At 37.6% G+C, this 23254-nt stretch overlaps 1 protein-coding gene across 1 annotated transcript in view; it reads left to right on the top strand.

Moving 5' to 3' along the window:
* The window catches only part of ARID4B (AT-rich interaction domain 4B), a 90177-nt gene extending 68253 nt beyond the window's left edge, over window positions 1-21924 (top strand). The window contains exons 18-25 of the mRNA XM_039379566.1: window positions 1887-2138; window positions 8685-8769; window positions 9592-9784; window positions 11281-12492; window positions 14342-14452; window positions 17157-17372; window positions 19050-19196; window positions 20149-21924. Coding sequence (XP_039235500.1) covers window positions 1887-2138; window positions 8685-8769; window positions 9592-9784; window positions 11281-12492; window positions 14342-14452; window positions 17157-17372; window positions 19050-19196; window positions 20149-20279 — 2347 coding nt within the window. The 3' untranslated portion in view covers window positions 20280-21924. The remainder of the gene's footprint in view (window positions 1-1886; window positions 2139-8684; window positions 8770-9591; window positions 9785-11280; window positions 12493-14341; window positions 14453-17156; window positions 17373-19049; window positions 19197-20148) is intronic.
* The last annotated feature ends 1330 nt before the right edge of the window (window positions 21925-23254 follow it).

Here is a 23254-nt window from a genome sequence, read left to right as displayed (position 1 = left end):
GCGTACTAACGGGAAATCACAAGCACATCTAGTTCTCGGAGCAGTGGTGACTTCACTCCTGATGCTAAGTTTTTTAGCTTTTGTATGATAATACCTGTTAAACCGAAGTTAATCAGGAGTTTTGATTTAGTGCAACAGAGGGTATAATTTAAAAGCATTTAAATTACTAGTTGGTGGTTTCTGTTGTTAGCTGTGGAATTCTATTCAGGAATTTTTCATCTTAGTCTTTGGGCACTTTTATTCATGATTTCTTTGGGAAGTAAATTTTGCCATATGACGTGTAGTGGAGGTCAAGTGAGCTTTCAAAGCTCATTTATTTATGTTGCATTTTTAAGTCAGGTGATTTTTAATTCACCAGCAAAGTAGTTCACTGCAAGTATATAATAAATTAGAAGTCTTGACCATCCAGAATTAAACCATATAGTCCGTGCCATGTATACCTGGACAGATATCTCTTCCGTGACTTGGTATAGTTAATATACCAACAAAGGGATTTTTTAGCATTTCTCATTGTGTATGCACATGTATGTATATAATTATATATTTATGTGTGTCTGTGCATATATATATATGTGACAACTTTAATTTCTGAAGTAATTTTATTAAATCAGTGTGGTTACACTACAGTTGAATTTAGCATATTGTTCTGACTTTTCTTTTGCCAGCTAATTCCTGCAGTTTTACTTCCGCAAAGAAGCATTTGAATAACTAAAATGCTATTGATCCTTTTACAGAGCAAAAGTAGCTTGGTTTATCTGAGTATTTGCTACTGAAGATGTTACAGAAAGGTTTAGATTATTAATACAGACTTCTGTGTTTGTGAGGTTAATTTAAGTATTGGCATGAATCAGACTAGGAGCAACTTACCTTTTCTTACTCAAACTGTAATACATCCAAACATACCTGTTGCACATATCAGGTTTTTGAATTATTAGCAGGCAACAGTTATCGTGAATTTAGTCAGCAGCTAAATCTGTTCTGTTTTGCACAATGTGGGATTAGAGTGATATGAGGGCTAATAATACTAATATATATAGTTATTTGAGATTAAAAGATATTTTCCCCTTTATCTTTTATAATGCAATCTGCCTCTTTAGGTTGATTGCAGATAATTTTCAGATCATTGGACAGCCTATAGCTACCACAGACTGAGACTAGCAAGATTCACGGGTTCTTACTGCTTCTGAAAATTAGTCCAAATATCTAAAAATGGATTCAAAATTAGCTTACTTCTGAAAACAGTGAACACCTGCTTGTGTATTTATATAATAATTAAGTGCAAGTTTGACATATTTAGAAGACCTTCAGCGTAATTGGCAAGGAGTGACAAGGTCAGAAATTAGCACAGCTTTCTTAATTTGCTAATAAACTCACATAAGATGTTGGGGATTTTTTTGCCTAAAATTTGGTTTTGGTTGCAGTCATTTCAAGATGTTGCGATTGAGTTTATTTATTGTAAAAAAGCAAGGATTTTTTTGACAAGCAAGTTTCAAGAAGCATTAGTGAAACTTGTAGGTTGAAAAATGGAATTAAGGAAACTTTATGTTGAAATGGATAAGTTTTAACTGAAAAAATTACATTTAAACAAAGAGGCTGCATGAAAGAATCATGTAAAGATGAGTTTGAACAACTTCTCCTCATACAGATTTTGATGGATTTTTTTTTTTCTTTGAGTCATTTTTGCACCTTACAGTCACTGGATTTTGTATGTGTTGCTATATCCTATTTTGCTGATGTTACTCAGCTGTAGTACAGTTTCACATATTTGGAGCCTCCTGTTTCCCACTCTCTAATGCATCCACAATATTTATCAATATATGTGGTTTGGAACTGAAAAGCTTATGAAGTATCTCATATTAACTCTACAATTTTTTAAACCTTTCAAGAGATGACACGAATAAGGAAGAAGATGAAGATGAAGAAGAAGCAGAGGAGGAGGAAGAAGAGGAGGAGGAGGAGGAAGAAGACAACAATAACAATGAGGAAGAAGAGTTTGAATGCTATCCACCAGGCATGAAAGTCCAAGTGCGGTATGGAAGAGGGAAAAATCAGAAAATGTATGAAGCTAGTATTAAAGATTCTGACATCGAAGGTGGAGAAGTCCTTTACTTGGTGCACTACTGTGGATGGAACGTGAGGTAACTTGAGTTTTAGTTAGCGATTACTTCTTGAATTACTTCTCAAATACACTTATGATTTTTAAAACCTAAATTAATAGACATCTGGAGTCCTAAACTTTTAGTATTGGTGTTCTGTGAAGGTCACTGTACTGTATGAAACTATTAGATTTTTAGCGCTATATAAATGCAGCACTTTAGTTACTTAGAAAATCATCTTAAAACTACTTGTTCAAAAAAGGCTTCATTTGTTCCCCATCTTTCTTTTAGCTCTCTCCATACAAGTGACAGTTCACTCTTTCACAGAATCCTCCTCTGGCTTTCTTAAGCCAATTTTATCTCATAAAATATTTGAATAGTGTACTTAGCTGAGGCTGTATACTCTTGTCAGTGAAGCACAGAATACACTACCAGTACGATATTTAACAGGAGAATGACAAGATTCTTAGTGGCAAATTAGTGTGCAGCAAATAATTGCATTTCATCAGGTCCAGTTTCCCCCTCCCCTTCTTTCCTCTGAGGCTGCCTTAAAGCTTCCAAACAAGTCTCTTCTTAGCCTAGTGGCATCTTACACTTTTTTTTAATACCAGCAGAAGTATATGCCTTTTTATTGTCTTTAGTCTAGCATTAATAGAAATAAGTCAACGTATTCTTATATTTTTCCCATTTCAGACCTCTTTTTTGCCATTTAAAACTTAAAGCAACTTTGAAAACAGTAGAGAAGACCAATGTTTTTGAGCAGCTTATAAGCATATCTGCTTCTTTCCTCATTTTCAGTGTATCTGCTCATTGTCTTTAGCTGTTATCTTTTTAACTTTATTACTGTCTTTATAGATGTGTAAGAAAAACCCAAACCCCACAAGTCTGAGACAAATCAGCTAGACTTTTTCTTTACTTATTTTTCCTTTTCTGAAAAAGCTGAGGTTCTTGTGACCATCATCTGTCATCTGGACACGCTACCTCTGACCAAGAGGGCAGGACAAATGTCATTTATTCAGTTCTAGCAAGATCTGCTATCAAAGGTAACAGTTAGAGAAATGTGATGCTTCTCTTCCTCCCTTGAATTCACCTCTTTACATCTAGGCCTGGTGATTTCCAGGAGCACCTAAACCACTACTGAGGAGGAAAGTCTCACTGTCGCCAGTTTTGATACTGATCGTTTGTAGAATTTTGGTCTGCATCTACATTGATCTACAGAAATAGGATCTTTGACATAAACTGTCTTCAGGCAACATTTGTAAGCATAGTGGGCTGTGAAGTCAAGACATGAGGGGAGATGCAGCCTGCTCAAGGTGGGATCTGACTTGCGTTTCAGCCCTTATTGGGGAGGAGTCCCTTGGGAGTGCAAGTTGCTGAAACTTCATTCTACTCACTGAGGATTACTGTGTGTAACAATTCCAAGAGATTTCTTACTTTTAAACTCTTGTTTTGGAATTCGCATGTAAACATAGAAGTTATTTTCCTTTTTGAGCAAATGTCATGCCATGCATATTATGCATGCTATGAGGTGACATCAGATTTTTATTTGAGCAATACTACTTCAAATCTGAAGAAATGAGAAGTCAAAAATGAGCCTTCTTCACCTTGGAGATCCCAGCACTCCCATTCTCAAAGGAGAAATCAAGATTTTGATTTTTTAATTCTGCATTTTAAACAAATACACATACTGGTATCAGAGACATTATTTCTGTGACTAGGATATGTTTGATAAGAAAAGCATTTTTAGTAAACTTGCACTCATTTAAGAATTAAGGAACGTTGTTTGATCTTTCTGACAGCAGGACTTGCATTTATATCTTTATGTGGTGTTTTAAAAGAGCCCTCTGAAAGACTTTGGGGGAGCAGGACTATTCACTGAAAAATATATCAGTGATTGAGATTTAGCTATGGGACTGTATGTGGACTCTGCTAAATGTGGCTAAATTTTTTTAAATCAAGTAAAATTACTTACAGTTTTGAATTTGACAGAGTGGATAAGCCTGAGCTTAAGGCATCATCAAAATACTTCAGTATTTTAGTATTGTGAAGACTAGTCTCACAAGATGTAATAGCTTGATTTAGCTTTTGGTCAGTCATAACCTGGAAAAATAACTGCCTTGCTTGGATAGGAAGCAATTCCTTCCTCTCCTTAATCATTGTAGCTTACTTAGCAAGGACAAGTACTGTATGTACAGGTACAGGGATGTACCGAACTAGGATTTTCTAATCATCTAGGGCTTTTTTAATTCTGTCATTCTCCTACCCCTAAAAGGTTGACTTTTCCTGTTTCCCCTTTTGGTCAGTATGCCATTTAATGACCCATTCTTTAAACCCTACAAGTTTGAGCAGAAATCCTAAATAGCTACTACTGTTTCTTATCACAGTTTAATTTCAATATCAGTCTGAGATTCAGAATAATTGTGCGTGGGGGGCGAGGGAGCGTGTTCACACACCTTGGGGTACTTGGAACGGGATTTGGTAAACTTGATATTCATGTTTTTTAGTTTTTTGAGATTTTTAATGCTCTGGAACCAGAGACAACAACTGTGGAACTTCTTTTTTTTTTTTTCTTTTCTTTTTTTTAAGAGTAAATAGGAAGTGCAGAAGCTGTACAACTTTACGCTAAAGGATGTTGTTGTTAGCTCCTGAGATTCAAGGGATATGTGTCTCTGATAAACGTAAAGAATGGCAGCGTTCAGTGGAGCCTGACTTGTAGTGAAAGGGAACGGTAGAAATCTCTACCCCGAGAGACCTGCTTATGTTATCATGTGTTAACCAAAAAAAGCAGAGAAATACAGAGAAACTGTGTTTCTTCTAACAGGCCAGTAATGTTTTGAATTACATGTGCTCTGTGTGGAACTAAAACTTCTTTGGGGCCTACAGTGCCAGTTCCTTCTGTTGTAATTTTAATCTTCAGCTGCTAGTGCAAAAAAAAGTTCATTTTATAAGTGCTTGAGGTGAATTTCTTCTGCAGCACGTTCCCAGTCATTAAAGGGTACATATTTAAAAAGCATTTAGATTGTTTAAAAACTGTGGGTCATTATGGTACAACATCACAAGGCTTGTTATTCTTGAATGTTTCAACTGTTTAAAGCTAAGACTTACTATTTTCAACATTCCTTCCTTCAGAAATCTGCATGTGAAAATGCTAATTTCTGTCTCAGTTAGCTGAACTGTTACTTCATATATGAATTTTATACTTAACTATCAACCACTGAATTTAATGTGTAGCAAAATTCCTGGTTCTGGAAAATAATGTATGTCATGGAGGAGGCAGGGGCGAATTATTTAAAAAAAATAGTGAAATTAAACAAACCAGAATCTTTAACTAATATTCCAATATTTGGGTGTCAGACTAACTCTTCTCCTTTCTTTGATCACAGCCAAATTAAATACTTGGTTCTTCCATGTTAGCAGCTACCGAGAGTTTACTGGAACTTTTCAGTGAATTTGCCAAGACTTCCTAGTTCCTTAAGGTCACTTATCTTCCTGAGAAAGTGGTACCTTTGCTAGTATACATCTAGTCTGGAAAAGTATGCTTTTCTCCTTGTTTCCCCTCTAGTACTTCTGTGGAGGATTGACTGTGCAGTCTTTGAGAGTATGTTGTGATGTATTTTAGCTTGCAAGTAGTACATATGGATGTAATAGAATCAGTACATACTCTGATGGAAAGGGCCAGTTATTTTTTCTGCTGTACAGCTATTCATTTCGGTTTAGCTTTTTTTCTTCCTTCCTGTTTAAACTCCGCTTTCCGGCAGCCATTCATTTTAACTGGTAGGGCAGAAAAGCTTCTCTCCTTACTGGCTCTTCTTTGTCTTCATTTTGGTAAGGCAAAAGGGATGTTCCTTATGAAGGCATTTCAGGTTTTCATATGAAACCTGATTAAAAAAAATTAGGTAAATAATAATTTCATATTACATCCCTCCTCTTGGTTCTCAAAAAACTGTGCAAACTGTTTAAGAGCAGCTCCCCATCTTTTCTCCCTTGTCTCTGCACCCACCTGCTCACTTTAGGGTGGCGATGCAAGTAAGTGTGAAAGACAGCATTGTAGTAAAACAACGCAGGTGTTCTGAAAGCACATACTTCTTGTAATGAGAGCTGAAGAGCTTTTTTCATAATATTTTTGGGTTTATTTTGTTTTGTGAACAGACTGTCTAAAGCAAGATTATTGATGAAGTAAGTTTTCATATTTTAGCAGGTGCAATTCCAGAAAGACTCTAGTCTGAGTCACACACCCCATTTAATTGCACCTTTCAGGGTGCCTCTGTGTCATGCAGTAGAGGAAAAAGTAATTTAGGATCATGTTGTCAGCTGTCGCTTGGGACGTATCCTTTTTGCAGGATCTGTTTCAGCCTGGGGTCTCATTGTCACAGGTTTAGGCAAACCATATGCATCTGATGTGTGAATAGTGAAAGGAACTGTGTGATGCAAAGGTGTGAAGTGTGGGCAGCTCATTCCCTGGAGAAGCTGTGAGATTTCTGTGACACTGGGCCTCTTCGCAGGGTCTCTCTGTTTCTTGTGCAGTCAGTCAGGTGTAAAGCAGGATATGCTCCGGCCAGGAACTGTGACTGTCACACATAGTGTTTCAGTTTGTGCTCCTTGAGATGAGGGCTTGTGTGACCACTGCTTCTAATACGTAACATTTAAGGCCCTGTGGTATGTACAGATATTCTCTTCAGATTCTGCATGTCTCCTTTGCTTTTGGGTGCCCCCATGTCTATCAGCTGTCACCCCAAAAGGCACTGCAGTTACTCTGAATCACAGACAGTGTGGGCTGTGCACAGACTTTGCATAGGGGGAAGATTGTTTTCTTACTGGAAATGCATAGAATGAGTGAATACAAATTTTGTATTCCAACGTGGTTGAGGCAGAAAGGACACTGTCAGAATCAGAATCATCACTTTTCACCGTGTTTGTCAAGTCCTGGTGCTGTTTTCCTGTGAGCATTTAGACCTAATAAAATAGTCTTACCTGTCTGTGGGTCACAAAGTCCATTTGGCAGTCACTTAGCAGTATTCCTTGTGGAAAGCATGTCTTTGACTTGAAGAAAGATTGCTTCACATAGAGTTTCCCACAGTCTCATAGAATATGGGATTTTTTCATATTGGGAAACTTTGCAGAGTTATATTCCAGTTTTGGAGAGAAACTATTTACTGACCTTTCTCCTGGTAATGACAGTATAATAGTACAATGACAGTGGTATCTGCAGCAGTATAGGCAATCTTGGTATGTCACAGTCTGCATGGTCTGCTGCAAGATTTTGTGATTTTTATGTCACAGAGAAGGGAAAAAAAAACCCAACAAATTGTTTTGTAAAGCTGTTTTTAAGAGATGATTGCTACTTCATTTTTCACTGTATTATTATGTGAAATTTAAGTTAATAAAATACATTATTGAGCTTCTGAAATACTTTGCATAAATCTTAACTTAGCATATACATGAAAGCAAGTTGGAAACGGGCATGTTTTTCTCTATATGTTTTTAATTTATGTGTCACCATTGTGGATATAATTGGTAGTGTTGCAAAGAAGCTGAATTGGGGCTGTGTCAGTAGTCGTATATATAAAAATGGTGGAAAGTCAGCATGGTCATGAGTGCATTGTACTTGACTCCATCTTGTACTAGTTGTCTAGGGGTGTGTGGTTTGGGTTTTTAGGTCTTTAGTGGTGGTGGGTTTTTTGAAGTTGTTTTTTTCCCCCTCTATTCTCATGTTTACCTAGAGGGACCAGAATTTGTTTGTATGTTAATACATAGTATTTTTTAACAGACCTATTTCTTATGCAGATGGTTCTTGAATTCACAGTTGTAGTAAAACAGCTGATTATAATTGGGAGAAAAAAAATTATTTAATTGGTTCTTGAGTTTTTTCAGAAGTACACAATGAATCTGGCAAGTACAGTACCATAGTTACAGTATATTCTTACTAAGAATGTACTTCTTTAGTCCTGGATTTGTATTTGACAGGGCTAGTCTTAGATAGTAAGATGCCTGTTGTTAATATCTTGGCACTATTTAGTATGTTTCTGTCTTGTATCATTCTGATACAAAATGGAAATATTTAAGTGAAAAGGAATTGAAAAGTGTTACTGTGGAGTCAGTGACTCAAAAGTTAGTGTCTCCAAAGGGTTAGTCACTCCAAATATCACTTTGCAGACACGCGGGATCAAAAGAGTTTATTAACTGGTCACATTTTATGCAGTTGTAAGAACTTGTTAAGGTTTTACAGTGTGTGTGTACATATATATATATAAAAAAATATAAATATATATGAAGGGATACCTCTTGGAGGTCTATAAAGATTTGTCATTCAGGTAGTTTGTTTTACCTTTTACATGGATTTCCTGTTGTTTAGTGCAGACTGGCAAAATAGCAGATTTTGCAGTTACTCTTCAGTGTAAAAAAAACTTCAATCCTCTGAACCTTAGCTGAAACTTCACAGATTTGAAAAGCACGCAAGTTACTTGATTCAAATTGCAGTTCTGTTTTTATGTTCCTACTAATTCTCTTTTTCGTTGATTAAATTTCTCATATGATGTCGTGATTATCTGCTTAAAATCATAAATGTGTACAATTTCTTTTTGTGTTTAGGTATGATGAATGGATAAAGGCAGACAAGATAGTGAGGCCAGCTGATAAAAATGTACCAAAAATTAAGCATCGAAAGAAAATAAAGGTAGTTTTTCTCCCTTTTCTCCCTGGTTCCCCCCAACTTTGGTTTGATACATACTTCAGTAATCCTCACCTCCCTTCCTGACCTTTAGATTGGCCTACAAATGCTTGACAGGGAAAGCGACTTCGTAGGCTTCTAAAAACAGATACTGTTTTCATGGAGGTTTTGGGTTTGCTCTTTGGGGTGGGGAAGCTTCTATTTCCTTTTTTCCCGTATTTTTTAATTAAATGTACTGTATGCATTTACAGAAAACAAATGAGAAGGATCCAAATTTTTATCAGTGTTGGGAGCCACCTCAGGGGGTGAAATTTCTGAGCTCCCTGATTCTGGAGAGCAAACCTATGACTAGTCTATGTGCATGGGACTTTATAATTTTATTGCCAAGCATTTCTTCCAAAATTCATTCTTTTACAACTGATATTTAGGCTTAGGTGATGGTATATTCCTTGGACTGTGAACTGCAAGGAAGCTTTTCCTTCTGCCACAGATACTGGCGCTCTTCCTACCCCCTGCCCAGCACCTTCAGAACCTGACAGCTGCCCTGCCACCGCTGAGCCTGGCATCCTGCGGTGCTATTGCTCCTAGAGCACTGGCTGTGTTTGCTTTCCAGTTTGTTTTAGTATTGGCAAAGTCCCTGTCTTCAGTAGAAAGGTCTTGGCATGGAACACAGAAAGGTATTCGTAATCTTTCAAACAAAGAGGAGAGCTTTTCTTCACAGGTTGAATGTTAAAGATAACTGTAAATATTGTGTAATTGTAGTCTTTGTTAAGATGTGCGGTCAAATGAAACGTTTGTTATTTTTTTTAAATCTTTTCTTTCGCCTAGAACAAAACTGACAGAGAGAAGGAAGAGAAGTATTCTCCTAAACCCTCTAAATTGCGACGTTTGTCAAAACCCCCCTTTCACACCAGCACATCACCAGAGACTGGGTCCAAACTTGACAGCGCTGAAGCCAAAAATACTGAACAAGCTCCAGTTAAATCAATAGAAATTACTTCTGTGATTAATGGGCTACAAGGTATTGTACTATAAAGTTTTCTAATTCTGTAAATGGCCTTTAAACAGGAGTAAATGTCAGTGTAGAACAACTGATGCAACTGAACACTTTGCCAGTGTTTGTCTGGCTAATTATAACATTATCTTCAGAAATAACCCTTGGACAAAAGCAGTGTTGGCAGTTTCTGAAAACAGGTAGTGTGGATTCAGTGTGTCAACAGTCAGTTACATTCTATGTGTTGCCATCCTCTTTTTGTTTGACATAGAGCAAAGAATTTTTGCTTCCTATGTAATGTGTAAATTTTCAATTTTTGATTTATCTAACTTTTAGGACCCATTATTTTTAACTTTTTTTTTTTACCTTGAAAAACAGAACTAATAAAGCTAGGTTTCACATCAGCTTGTCTGTCGTTGCTAACACGGTTTGCCCCTTCCCACACATTTACAGCAGCATTATAATAACTGGTTGCTTCTCTTTATCCTTAGTTTAGAGTTGCTTCTCTTTATCCTTTGGCCTCCAGAGAAGGAAATCATATGGTGTAGGTAGTTTGGGTTACCGCAGATTTTTGTGGGAATTATGTGACTTTAATAATCTTTCAGAGTTATTTGAACTTGGCTGACACTGGCCACTGGGTTCCAAAATTGTAGGTGGAATAACAGTCAACATAATCTATGAAGCTTCATTTCCTTAGGAAATGAGAAACAAAAAAGCAATTAGTGGTGACACTATTATTAGTGCTATAATTAATCTGTAATTAACTTTACAAATCAAGGAGTTATATGTATATATATATATATTTGAGCCAATTCCCGTATTTCTCCTTGTATTCATACCTTTTCCCATTGAATGGGATTGCTGATGATTCCTTCTCCATTGTATTTTTGTTCTTCTTTTCTCAGTTTCTTTATTGCTGACCCTGAATGTTCTTACTGTTGTGCTACACTCTTGTTGTCCATTTGTTTCTCTGAGTACCGTCCATTATTGCTTTCACTTCCTTTTTCCAGCCTTGTCATCAGGTTGGTTTGTTAGAGAGTATCCAATGTGTGTGTTGTTATTCTGTCCTTTAGACTGTGGATTTTCCAGGGAAAATGATGTCTCTGTTCTAGGCTTTGGAAAAAAGGCAGATAATGGTAGTATTTGTAACCTGTAAGAAATATGTAAGCACATCTTTCAGTTCCTGGTTTGGGTAATTATGGAGAAGTTGGTATTTTATGGATTGATGCACTCTATGCTTTCTCCACCTCTTCAGAAATTCCTGGAGATGTACTGTATAATACAGAATCTTCCTAGTTTCTGATCTAGGCATTATACCTTAAGTTTTTGAACTCTTCAGGAGGTACCATTTAAGCGATATACTGCTAAAGATTATTATAGCATGTCTTCATATCTGTAGAGTTTTCTTCAGTTGGATTTTTTTTTTTTGGTAATAATTCTTTGTAACCAGAAACAAGACAAACTTTTCTTGTTTTGTTTTTCTTTTTCTTTTTTTTTTTTATTTTGGATTTACTTTTAATTAGCTTCTGAAAGTTCTGATGACAGCGAGCAAGAAGATGACCAAAGTGCCCTGAATGTACATGCTGATGGCAAAGAGGAATCTCAGCCTGAAGCTGTAAGCCAAGATAAAAACGAACTCCGTCTAAAAGAAGAACAGAGCAGTTCATCCCTCCCAGAAGAAACTAAAGCTCTTACAGATGCAGGAGTGCCCAAGTCAGTATCCAAGTCTCCTGAAAGACTGAGAAAAGAGATGGAAGAGTTATCTGAAGACAGTGACTCCGATGGAGAAGATGAAGCTACAAAGAAGAGAAAGGATGTAAAAAAGGAGATAGTGGATAAAACAGCAAAACCACAAGTGAAACGTGGTAAACGAAGACACTGTGTTGCAGAGGAATCTTTGAAGACAGTGTCACCTAATAGAAAGGATGAGAAGTCCAAAAACAAAGACTCCCTTAGTTTAGAAAACAGCAGTAACAGCTCCTCGGATGAAGATGAGGAAGACAAATCTAAACTGAAAATCACTCCAACGAAAAAGTACAATGGACTAGAGGAGAAAAGGAAGTCTTTACGGACAAGTACTTTCTATTCCGGATTTTCTGAAGTGGGAGAGAAAAGAATAAAGCTTCTAAATAACTCTGATGAAAGACTTCAGAACACCAGAGCAAAGGATCGAAAAGATGTCTGGTCAAGTATTCAAGGGCAATGGCCGAAGAAAACACTGAAGGAACTGTTCTCAGACTCTGACACTGAGGCTGCCGCCTCCCCTCCACATGCTGCTCCCGAGGATGCTGCAGCAGAGGAGCAGCTTCAGACTCTTGCAGAAGAAGGTATTTCTTTGCCTAGCTGTGAACTTGAAAAATCTTTGCCGGCTAGTGTGGATGTGAAACCTGTTGAGGAGAAACCGACTGAAGTGGGTGAGAAGAAAGTTGAATTTCCAAGCAGTGGCAGCAATTCAGTGCTAAATACTCCTCCTACAACTCCTGAGTCGCCTTCCTCTGTAACTGTAACGGAGTCCAGTAGACATCAGTCCAGCGTCACTGTCTCTGAGATGCTGCCACCAAATCAAGAAGAGATACGAAGCATCAAAAGTGAAACAGATAGCACAATAGAGGTGGACAGTGTGGCAGGGGAACTGCAAGACCTCCAGTCTGAGGGAAATATTTCTCCAACAGGTTTTGATGCCAGCGTCAGCTCCAGTAGTAGTAATCAACCAGAGCCAGAGCATGCTGAAAAAGGTAAAGGAAAGGGTAAACAGAGCATTTTTAGCATTCTGTTGTGGTTATGCTGCAGGGAAGTTAGTTGTTGGCGGAAGTAGTAGCCTGCTGTCCATTTCAAATGTGTGGAAATAGCTTAATGATTAAGTGAATAAATATGATCTGCCAAGAAGTTTATTGGCCTTCCATTAAAAAGAAAATGGTGATGGTGTCAGTGAGGGATAAAGTATGTAAGAATTAAGTTTTTACTAGACATGGCAAGAAAAGCCCAGAGCAAACAGTAATAGCTTGTGTAAGGCCTATTTATTGTAGCAAGATGGAAGTATTTTAAACACCCTCCTCAGAAGTAGAAGAAGATTCTTGCATAAAATTTGATTCTCTGTAAGGTGTGTATTTGGGGGTAGAAAGCCCTCTTGCTGCTAGGCTGCTTAGGCAGCCATTTCAAACTTGTATTTTTTTAGAACATTAACTTCATAAGATTCAAGTCAAGCTGATAACAAGCATTGACCTTTTTAGCTATGTTTCACTATCAGATGTGATTTTGCAGATTGAAGTTCCTATCTTGAAACCACTAGAGAAAAGGGGATAATAAACATGACCAACACTTGTGCACATGATATCAGTGTAGTGCTGCCTACTTTTTAACTGTTGGCAAGATCCAAAAGCTTTTTTTCTGAAAGTAGCTGGCTCTTTTGCAGTTCATGAAAAGTACAGCTACTTTCACTGTGTTGTATTGTCTAAAAATTATGAACATAAAGGAAGAAAAATGCATTTTGGCTATAATCCTGAGATAAAAGTGGTTTCTTCATCTCAATAGATTTCAGTTAACCGTTAACTAATTTTGCTCAAAATGCCCTTAAGCGATGTGATCTTGAGCATTCTGTTGGAAATGTTCTTCTGAAAATATGCAACAAAATGTGTTTCCTTAAACAAAGGAGAGAGTTTGGAAGAGATGAATGTGTAGCCCTCAGTAAATACACCTGTATTGCTTTGTTCATTATAGCTGCATAGGTTTAGAACTTAATTTGTTTGCTTTTTTATATGAAAGCAATTTATTGCCACTTAAAAGAAGTTTTACACTATTGTACAAGATTACTTTTACATGCCTTAGACTTCAGCTTCCTCTCTGATTTCGTCAGCATGTTGCCTGCTTCAGAAAATTGGGTTCCTTAATTTAAATTGTTTTATTATAGGGGTCATTTTTAATCTGTAGGTCACATGGCTGGGAAACAACATTTGAACAACTCCTAAAACACTCTCCTTTAGCATGTGTACTAGAATTCTTTTATCTTCCTTTTCTACTTTTTCCCCTTGTAGTCACAAATACCAGTAGACTTTTTCCCTTGTTTTTTTTTTGTTTGCCTTCCTTTTTTTGTGGATTTTTTTTAACATTATCTAAGATTTTAATACTTTCAATTAATGTAACTGCTGATCACAAGTGATGGCTTCAGTTTTTGTCTCACAGCTTCCAAGTACAACAAACTTTTAAAAACATTTTTCAGTTCCAGTAGGTCTTGATAACTTTTCTAGTAAATGTATTCCTTTTTAATTTACAGTATTCAAAAAATAATAAATCCACATGGTTCAAGAGAAATTCTGGTGATGTATGCGGGAAAGTTATCTGTAGTCATCTTACCTGGGCACTCTATATGAAAAAGCTTTGCCTTCCATTGTCTTTCACCTACTCTTGTCGGTAAAAGTACAAAACTGAGCTGTATTAAGGATAGGCAGGAACAGTTGCATTGTTGTCTACAGACTTAAGTTCTGAAGTATTTTTGGCGGGGGAGGGAGTGAGACTGAGAAAAACACACAGAAGTGCGAGCGTTTATTTACTTTCGATTTCTTCTTTTTTTTCTTTTCCCAATTATAGTCTGTACAGGCCAAAAAAGACTTAAAGATGCTCAGGGAGGAGGCAGCTCCTCAAAAAAGCAGAAAAGAAGCCACAAAACATCTGTGAACAGCAAAAAGAAAAGTAAAACTAGTAAGTACGCGGCTTAGTGTGAAATGAAATGTGTGAAAGTACCGTGTCATCTGTTCGGATGATTGTAGGAGATAAAGTCTGGAAATAAAAAATGTAGTAGGACAAAATGTTCTCATCAGGGAATTCTTAATACTGTTTAAATGAAGAAACTGCTCTACCTGAATGTCAAAGTGTTTTTAAATGTCTTGTATTACTTCTGGGCCTATTTCTAAGAGGTCCTTAATAGAAGACTAAGAAGAGAGAGTATTTCACACATGGCAGAATTGGGACAGGTATCTCTGTACCACGATAACTGCCTGTTTTAGAGGACGTGAAGGAAATTATAGTCTCTATTTTCTGCAAGATGAATTTTTAGAGGTTCATATCTCTACCCTCTAGCAAATATGAGAATAATTTCAGAACAATATAGACTCTTGTTTTCTTCCTGTACAGTAAATAGTGTAGCTTTTGCAGTTTTTTGTAGTTGTAGAAGCTAATTGGAATAGAAACCACAGTACTGGGAAGCTTAATAAAAGCAGAGGTGTATTAGGGGTCATACGCACATGTGTTTGGGAGACAACAAGATCAATTACTGCTTCATTTCACTGTTAATAAAGAATACCAGGAAATAGTCAACTAGAGAGTGGAGTCAGGAGGATAACTGAAAAAATGCAGTTAAAGGAAGGATCCAAAGCATACACCATGCCTTTTTTCCCCTCTCTCTCCCACCTCCCTTCCTTCCCTCCCTGTTTTATTTCTTTTACCAGCTTTTACTAAAAGTTTGTACTTTCTGGTCCGGTATTTGCTTTCACCCCACCTTTCCTTCATGTTTATTGACCTCCTCTTCATATTTTCTTACCCTTTTTAATTCTATTTCTCTAGTCTCTTCCATTATCCTTATTCTTCCCCTCACCCCAGGAATTAAAGTAACAAAACAAACTGAATTTGCAGAACTAATACACCATTTTTAGCCTTGCCATTATTCCCTTGGATTTGGTGAATTTACCCCTTTCTCTCAACCTATGTCTCCATCAGGATGCAAACACTTCAAATCTAGAATTGTTTTTTGTACCACACAGTCCTTGGTGTGTATGTGATGTTTTTGTTAGACTTCAGGCACTGCTGAATGTGATAAGGAAAATAAATAGATAAAATATGGAGTTAGTTGTAAGCAAAAAAAAATACTTTTGCCAAAATTCAGGTATACCTCTTAAACCTGCTTTTGTGGCAGCTTCAGCTCTTGCCTTTGTGTTAAGCCAGCCAACACCAGCAACTCTGCAGCCGGCTGAGTTCCTTCATGCTACAGGTATCTTGATATTCAGTTTCTCCTCTGTAGATCACCAAAGCATGAAGGCCAGGACCAAAAGAAACTTTCAGGTCTCATTTTGTCAACACCCAGGGCAGGTACAACTGAGGCATATGTTTTTCTTAATAAATTAGAGTTCAACATGGTTTTAAAAACAACTCTAATGATGGAGAATCTGAAGATTTCCTAGTCATTTTATTCCACTGCTTCACTAGACTTGTGTTGAATTAGTCTCTTGCCCCTGCTTTCACCCCAGTTTTATTTTAGTAACGCTAAAAATAATCATCCTTTCAATTGTTACTCATAAATCTTGTCTTTTAGACAGATTACCTTGTTACTGTCCTTTGGGCAGTTTGATTAGAAAACTGTTCAGTTCAGCCTGTTGCTTTATAGTTAGTTTTCTCCACTTGATGTTGAAAAAGTTATTCTGTTTTGGGTCAGCTATTTTCCCAAAATTAAAAAATTTTGTCATCATATCTGAGGAATTTGTAGATTATGTCACACACGTTCAGATTATTGATAGTCATTTTAGTAGAGAAAAAATAGGGTGCCATATGGTGAAGAAAAGGCCGATTGTTTACTCTCATTTCTGCTACACGTCCTAAAAATACAGTCAAAGGCTTGTCTGTAATTGTTCATTCAAAAATGAGATAGAAATTAATATATATATTGAGTGCTGTGTTAGAAATTGATATTAAAAAATGTAAACAGGAGACGGGTCGTAACAGTCAAACTTGCGAACTCTTAGAAAAAGTGCAGCCCCATAAGCAGACAGATGTGGTTCATTTTGGCACAAGGCTGACGCATTGGACTGCCTCTTTGCCTTTTTTTCTAATATAAGCAATTTATTTATGGCTGTGATTCTAGAGCAACAAGTGTGATGCTGTCATGAACCATTCAGAGAGTAGAGTGCACCTTCCCTCTGGGGACCTTGAGCAGTTGGGTTGTATTCGACAGTCTCCTTACAAGAAGCGTGTCCTGACCCCACCCCCTTATGTTTTTGCACACACACTTTCAGCAAAATCCTTGCCAGTCTTTAGGATGGATTGTGGTGCCAGAGTCTGGCATTTCTAACCACTCTCTAGGTCTGTAGGATCGTGGTTCCCATAGGTCCAAAGAACAGCTCTGAGTCTACCTGCACAGCAACTAACAGGGTGGTGTTTCCAGTGCAAGGTTTCTCTTTCACAGTTTGCAACAATCAGAGGCCCCATTATATACCTGGTTTGTGGTTCTATACTTGGGCACCAGTGATGCAGAGAGCTGTGTGCCAAGCTGCTATACCAGGATGAGTTCTGTCATTTTAGAGTTATAGGATTTGGGTCAAATAAACTCCCATTACATGAAAATTGGTGCAGGGATAGCTTCTGATAAGCATTCATTTGGGCTTTGTTTTGTAACAAGGTCTTCTTGTTTCTTCAGCAAACAGCAGTGACAGTGACGAACTATCTGCTGGTGAAAGTGTGTCCAAGTCTCAGTCAGCAAAATCAGTTTCTACTGGCATGAAGTCTCACCAAACCAAATCACTCACAAGAACACAGTCTCCAGGAAAATGTGGGAAAAATGGAGAGAAGGAGTCTGATCTCAAAGAACAGAATAATCGTTTGCCCAAAGTTTACAAATGGAGTTTTCAAATGTGTAAGTATTTTCTTGAAAACACACCTAGTGGCATTTTGTGGTATAGTATAAAAAGGCTTTTTTAATTTTCTGTATTTTGGCTTTTTTTTTTTTCATCCTGAGTTTGCTTAATTTTGTGATAAATCTTCATTTCTCTTTTTTGCAAATGTAGCACAGGGAACCACCTATATCACACTCTTCCAGGACTGTTTTTAGATATGGCTCCTGAGCTGACTTGAGGTTCTTGCTGTCCTCTGCATACCTGCCATTCTGGGATGAGTGTTATCTACTCTGTGTGCTTCTTCCCTTGATATTTTCTTGCTGTTTTACTCCTCATTCTCTAGTGTTCAGACACTTAGGTGATTGATTTGTAACTTTTTCCCCTTCCGCTCTGTCTCAATGACCCAGGACATGTTTACTGTTTCTAGTATTAAGAGCTTTCATGGTGTTTGTTTCAGTCAAGCTACAGGTACAGCTTGGGGTGAGCTAGGTGTAGCTGGAAGTGAGCAGTGTGGAAAGGATCATGCATTTGCTTATCTGAAAAAGAGATCAATGGCTTATTAAAGCCCTGATATTAGTGCAACTTATTAATTGAATCTGACCCTGATGTGTTGGTTTTTTTTTCCTCTCCAACCGTGAATCTCAGCATTACTCTACTTCTAAAAGTATTTTTCTCCTAGTACTTCTTCACAGTCAAGTTACATTCTGGTGCTCTTCAGGAATGTGTAACATAAAAGGTTTTTGTTGTCACTTACTGGCCTGTTGAGATTCAGTGAATGCTTTCCTGGTGCAACACCTTTAAAGGGCTTTTGCTCCTTCCTTTCCTTCTACCTTGGCTACATTCCATATACTGAAGCTGCTTGGCAGAAGGTGGTCTATGGAGTGCTGTTTGACACATTTCCTGCTGCTGCAGAGTCAAAGACACTTGCAGTGTCTCTGAGCTTTCTTTGTTTTCCCACAGCCTAATATAGTTGTGGCTTTTGGTCCTTAGGTGCTACCTTCACTGTAGGTTGATGGAGTGCATTCTGCACCCCACACAGTAGTTTAAATGATTCTTAAATGTTTTTGAATTGAGTTTCTCCAGTGTGGCTGCCCTGGACTGAACTGAGAATTTCTCCTACCAGTGCCGCCCACAGCTGTATGCCATGCTGTGGAGAGCTCCCAGCTGGAAACAGCTCCTGTGCTGGCTGTGTCCAGTGAGGAGAGTCCTGTACGGTTGTACCTTACAGCCCATACTCCATGGATTCTATTAGAACCACTCCACAGCTGTTCAGATTCCTGTTGTAACCTGCTTGTTTTGTCACAACCATGACAAATCAGGCCTGGTGTCTTGGGCCAAACTGAGCTCTAGCAAGGACTGAAAACAGGCTTAAAACTAGTTCTGGCCCTTATGTTTTCACCAGTTGTCTTAATTTTATTTTGTTTTCCTTCCTATGGGGAGTGGAATGCTTTTTTTTCCTCTTCCTTAAAAAAATCCAAAAAAGTGTATGATGGTGTCTTGTAAAAAATAATAAAAAATATGAACAAATTTGTGGTAACAAACAGCAGCTGCTGCTGTTGCTGTGTTTCTTAGCTTTGCTGTCTGCTACCTCAAAGCACATCACTAAGCTTTGAGTACTTCCCACTTCACTGACATTCAGAAGTGTTTGGAAATGCTTAAAAATAAGCAGTAATTAACAAAGATTGTTTAACTTGTAGCTGACTTGGAAAACTTGACTAGCGCTGAGCGCATAACAGTTCTCCAAGAGAAATTGCAAGAAATCAGGAAACATTACCTGTCCTTGAAATCTGAGGTGGCTTCCATTGACCGAAGAAGAAAGCGCTTAAAGAAAAAAGAGCGGGAAAGTAAGTGCTGGGAACTAAATTCTGCTTTTAGAGGGATAAATTGCATGTCATGTTATTAAGGTGCTAACAAGATTGGATAATTTATAGGGAAACCTGTGCCATTAGGAGTGTGGTTTTGTTTGGTTTTTGGGATATGCTGTGTGCAGTTATTTTATGACCTTCAGAAGGTAGGGATTAGATACCCAGTCACTATGTAAGGGAGCATTAACAAGGCATGCAATCTATCTAATTCTGTTCTGGCAGAACTACTATACAGGAAAAAAAAAAAAACAGAAATATAAACTTTTCTATCCAGTGAACAAAGCATCTAAGGGTATGAATCACTTTTCTTCAAGTTATAGATAAATTTACTGTAATACTGCTTGTGGGCCTAGTTAGTGCTTTGCCCTTAGGATAAGGAGTTTGTTCCATGAGTTTAAGGGAGACCAATCGCTCATCTTTCTGAAGCAGCTGCACCTATTGCTGTAGGGAATGTTCTGGTGTGCCTGCTTCTAGGAATGCTAAAAGGATCATTTTCTCAGTGTGAGAAATGCCACATGTAAGATTTTTATAGCTGCAGCCATCACATGGGAATTGCAGTTGCTGCTCGGTTGCCGGAGCAGGGTGTATGCGCAGATTCAGTGCTGATTCCCACAGAAAAGAAAAGGAACAGTTGACTGTGCTGGTGGGTCAGGAATGAGCTCTGGCATCCTTTGACTGGGCCCTTGATCTGCGTGGTTGATGAACCAGGGCTACAAGGTTAAAAATGCTGTAGTGTCTTGCATACAGCTGACTATTTCTGTCAGGGTATTTCCTACTAGGAAACTAGGGAATAAAAAGGCTTTTTTCTTTTTAATTGCTAGGCATTAGTTGCTGGAGTCAGTATATACCAATGCTTGTTGTTGAATAGGAAAACATTTTTATTGCTTGATTTATAAATCTGTATAACCTGTGTTTTCCTTTTCCCGTGCAGGTGCTGCTACTACATCATCTTCCTCCTCATCACCTTCCTCTAGTTCCATTACGGCTGCAGTTATGTTAACGTTAGCAGAACCTTCTATGTCAAGTTCGTCACAGAATGGAATGTCAGTTGAGTGCAGGTGACAGCAGGACTTGCCAAAGCACTTTGCACTTAATGGCTGCTGAGGGCCACTCTTTTTTTTTTCTTTTTTTTTTTTTTATACTGCACAGTGGCACAAAATTCAGACAAGCACTATTTTATATTTAAAGTTGTTTCTTGACAAGCTAACTTTGCACTTAAGTGCACTTTTATGAAGAAAAAGTACAACAAACTGCTTTTCCTCAAGCAATAATTGTTTCCAACTTGTCTGGGAATTGTAAGTCTAGTGACTCGAAGGCCTTCCACTGTGGCAAATGGAGGCTGTTCACTGCCTGTAGAGACAGGACAATAAGCATATAGTTGTTGGGGTGATCTAAATCAATGTGGTAAGGCTTACTGTATTCCCTGGTATTTTGTTAAAGCTGGAACATTTGATATTTTTCCATTTATTTATGACAAATATTGAAAATATTTTCATTTGTACAAGCTAATTGTTTTTTAACTGCTAAGTCACCTTATAGTGGCTTAATTGTATACGTCAAGCACATCTATTCAAAACCTGCAGTTAGTAAGATGTTTGACATCAGTCCTGATAACCAAATATGAGGATTCCTTAAAAAAAAAAAAAAAAGACTGACTAATGTTTACAGGTTTGAATTAGGCTTAAAGAGGTTACTCTGGGTTTTAAGGACCCATTAATTGGAATGAAACTACTGTACTTTGCCATTTTTCTATAAAACAGTATTTTTTTTTTAATTTTGATAAAATACATTATGAAAAAGAAAGAAAATGGCTAACAAACTGTATTAAATCTTAATGTATAAAGATTGTATTCAGCCAGTTTAAAGTGTATATTTATTCATAATGGATTATAACAGGTATATTTTTGTGTTTTCTTGTAAATGTTTCTTTTCCCCTTAAAGCAACAAATATTTCATTTTTAATGCTTATTTTATTACGAGCTTCAAGGAGAGGACTTCAAGAGGGAGTAAAGTGTGAGGTTATAATTTGTGGTTGCTGATACCAACACTGCCACAAAAGGGTAATTGTTTTTAAAATAACTAGCTAGCCGAGTGGTAGATGTTTAATTTTTTAAATGCCTTGTACAAATTCCAAAACCAACTTCAAAATGTTTTCACTTGTATTGATTTTATGTTGAATGGATCCCAAGCTCTCTCCTGTTAATTCTATACCTTTGTAAGACATTTGTATATTGCGGAAGTGTTCATTCAAGCTATTTAATACCTGGCACTGTTAATACACAGTACTTTATTGTACAGATTGTTTTACTGTTTTAATTGTAGTTCTGTGTACTTCTTTTGCCTGGGGAAATAGGGGCTGGCATGTTTTTCTTTGTTTTCTGGCAATACAACATGTAAGAATTCAAAGCATTTTGTTTGTAGATGCTAGAGTGTCAGAATCCTTTTCATTTGACTTTTCTAAGAAAAGCATTTTCAGTCTTCGTAGTGTGCGCTTAAGGTTATAACTGATTTTATTGAAAATGGTTTCCAAGTATTCAGAATTGTACAGGACTGTAAAAATTTGTTGACAGACATTGAAGGAAAAGCTTATAGAAAAAAGCTATAAAATATATATTAGGTTCTGCAGAAAATGGAGAGTTATGTAATATATTGTACAAATGTAAGCAAAGGCCTCTGAAATAAAATGCCATAGTTTGTGAATCCCTGATTTTGTTTCTAACAGTTTAATTAAGCAACTGTAGTGTGTTCATGAAAATTACGTCAAGCTGCAGAATCAGTTTAGCAGATGATCTTTGATGTGCTGTAGTAGGCATATAAAGATACGTTAGAGCAGGTGCATTGGCCAGATTTTCCTCTTGGCAATTAATTCAAATACATCTTCTTTTTCAGCAGAAAGCGAAAGCGTGGCCCATCATGAAGGCAGTGCCTCTTGAAACAAACTGCAGGCTACAGTTTAGTTAACCAAAATACTGTTACACCTGCAAAATGACAGATTACTGATGAGACTGACAGGAGCAAACAATGATAAATAACTTCCGGAAACACTGACCGTGTTAAGAACTACCAGTGACCTGACACTGATAGGAGTAATTCTAATAATTTCAGTGGGGCTCCTCAGAGGGTATTTTCATCTGTTTGAGTGGAATCAAAGTTGTAATAGTTCAGTTCTGCTTTTCAGTCTCAGTAGGCATAACAGGTGTTGATGTAACTGGGAACTACATCTGGGCAAGCAAGAGCAAATTCACCTCTTCACTCACTACTAGTTCTTGATCAGTTCTCAGTTTTAGTGCCAGCATATTTGTTTTGATGTGACAATTACTGACTGAGGTCGGAGGGGGGGGGCAATTTGTTTACCTGTTTAAAACAGGGATCATTAATCACCTTCCCACTCCCAAATGGAGTTTTTGCATTAGTAGGATTTTTGCTTTTCCTCAATACAGAGATTATTTAATTTTTATCTCATGCAGTTTGATGGCTAGTCAAACATTTTGTTCTGCATGTTTTACACTGTACCTCTTCTGGGAAGTGTGTCTGTAAATGATACTCTCCAGGTTCGTGGAACCGCTTGTGCCCCAGTGGTTACAAAGGAAGGCACCTTTGCCAATCTGTTAGGCAGCAGTTTTATCCCATGTTCCAGCGGGTCAAACCTGAGCTGCTTTTCAGGATACGTATTGTAATGCAGCTTTACACGTGGGTGAGCTCCCTGCCTGGCATGTGCACTCTTCTTGCAGCTGAGGAAGTTTACCTCTAGCAGTGCCTGCTGGGCTGTTCCCTTACTCCCGAGTGCCTGCTTGGACCACAACCTGAGAGACAAAGCAAGACAAACTACCCCTGGTTTATCCTTTACACTTTGGCTGAGCAACAAACTTGGTTTTGTGTGTCTCACAATTGATGACGTAGGCAATAGCTGAGATTGGCGTATGCTGAGAGAAACGTGCCTTGCTTGAAGGCTCTGCATTGCTCCCACCTCCCTTAATTTGCAGTCTCCACTGTTGCCTGTACATACTTATGACTGAGTAGTTCCCATCATGCTGTGA

The sequence above is a fragment of the Pipra filicauda genome, unplaced genomic scaffold, assembly GCF_003945595.2.
Source record: "Pipra filicauda isolate LSUMZ 115617 unplaced genomic scaffold, ASM394559v2 scaffold16_size7369187_pilon, whole genome shotgun sequence".
Taxonomy (NCBI): Eukaryota; Metazoa; Chordata; class Aves; order Passeriformes; family Pipridae; genus Pipra; species Pipra filicauda.
This window is presented reverse-complemented; position numbering and strand designations above follow the sequence as displayed.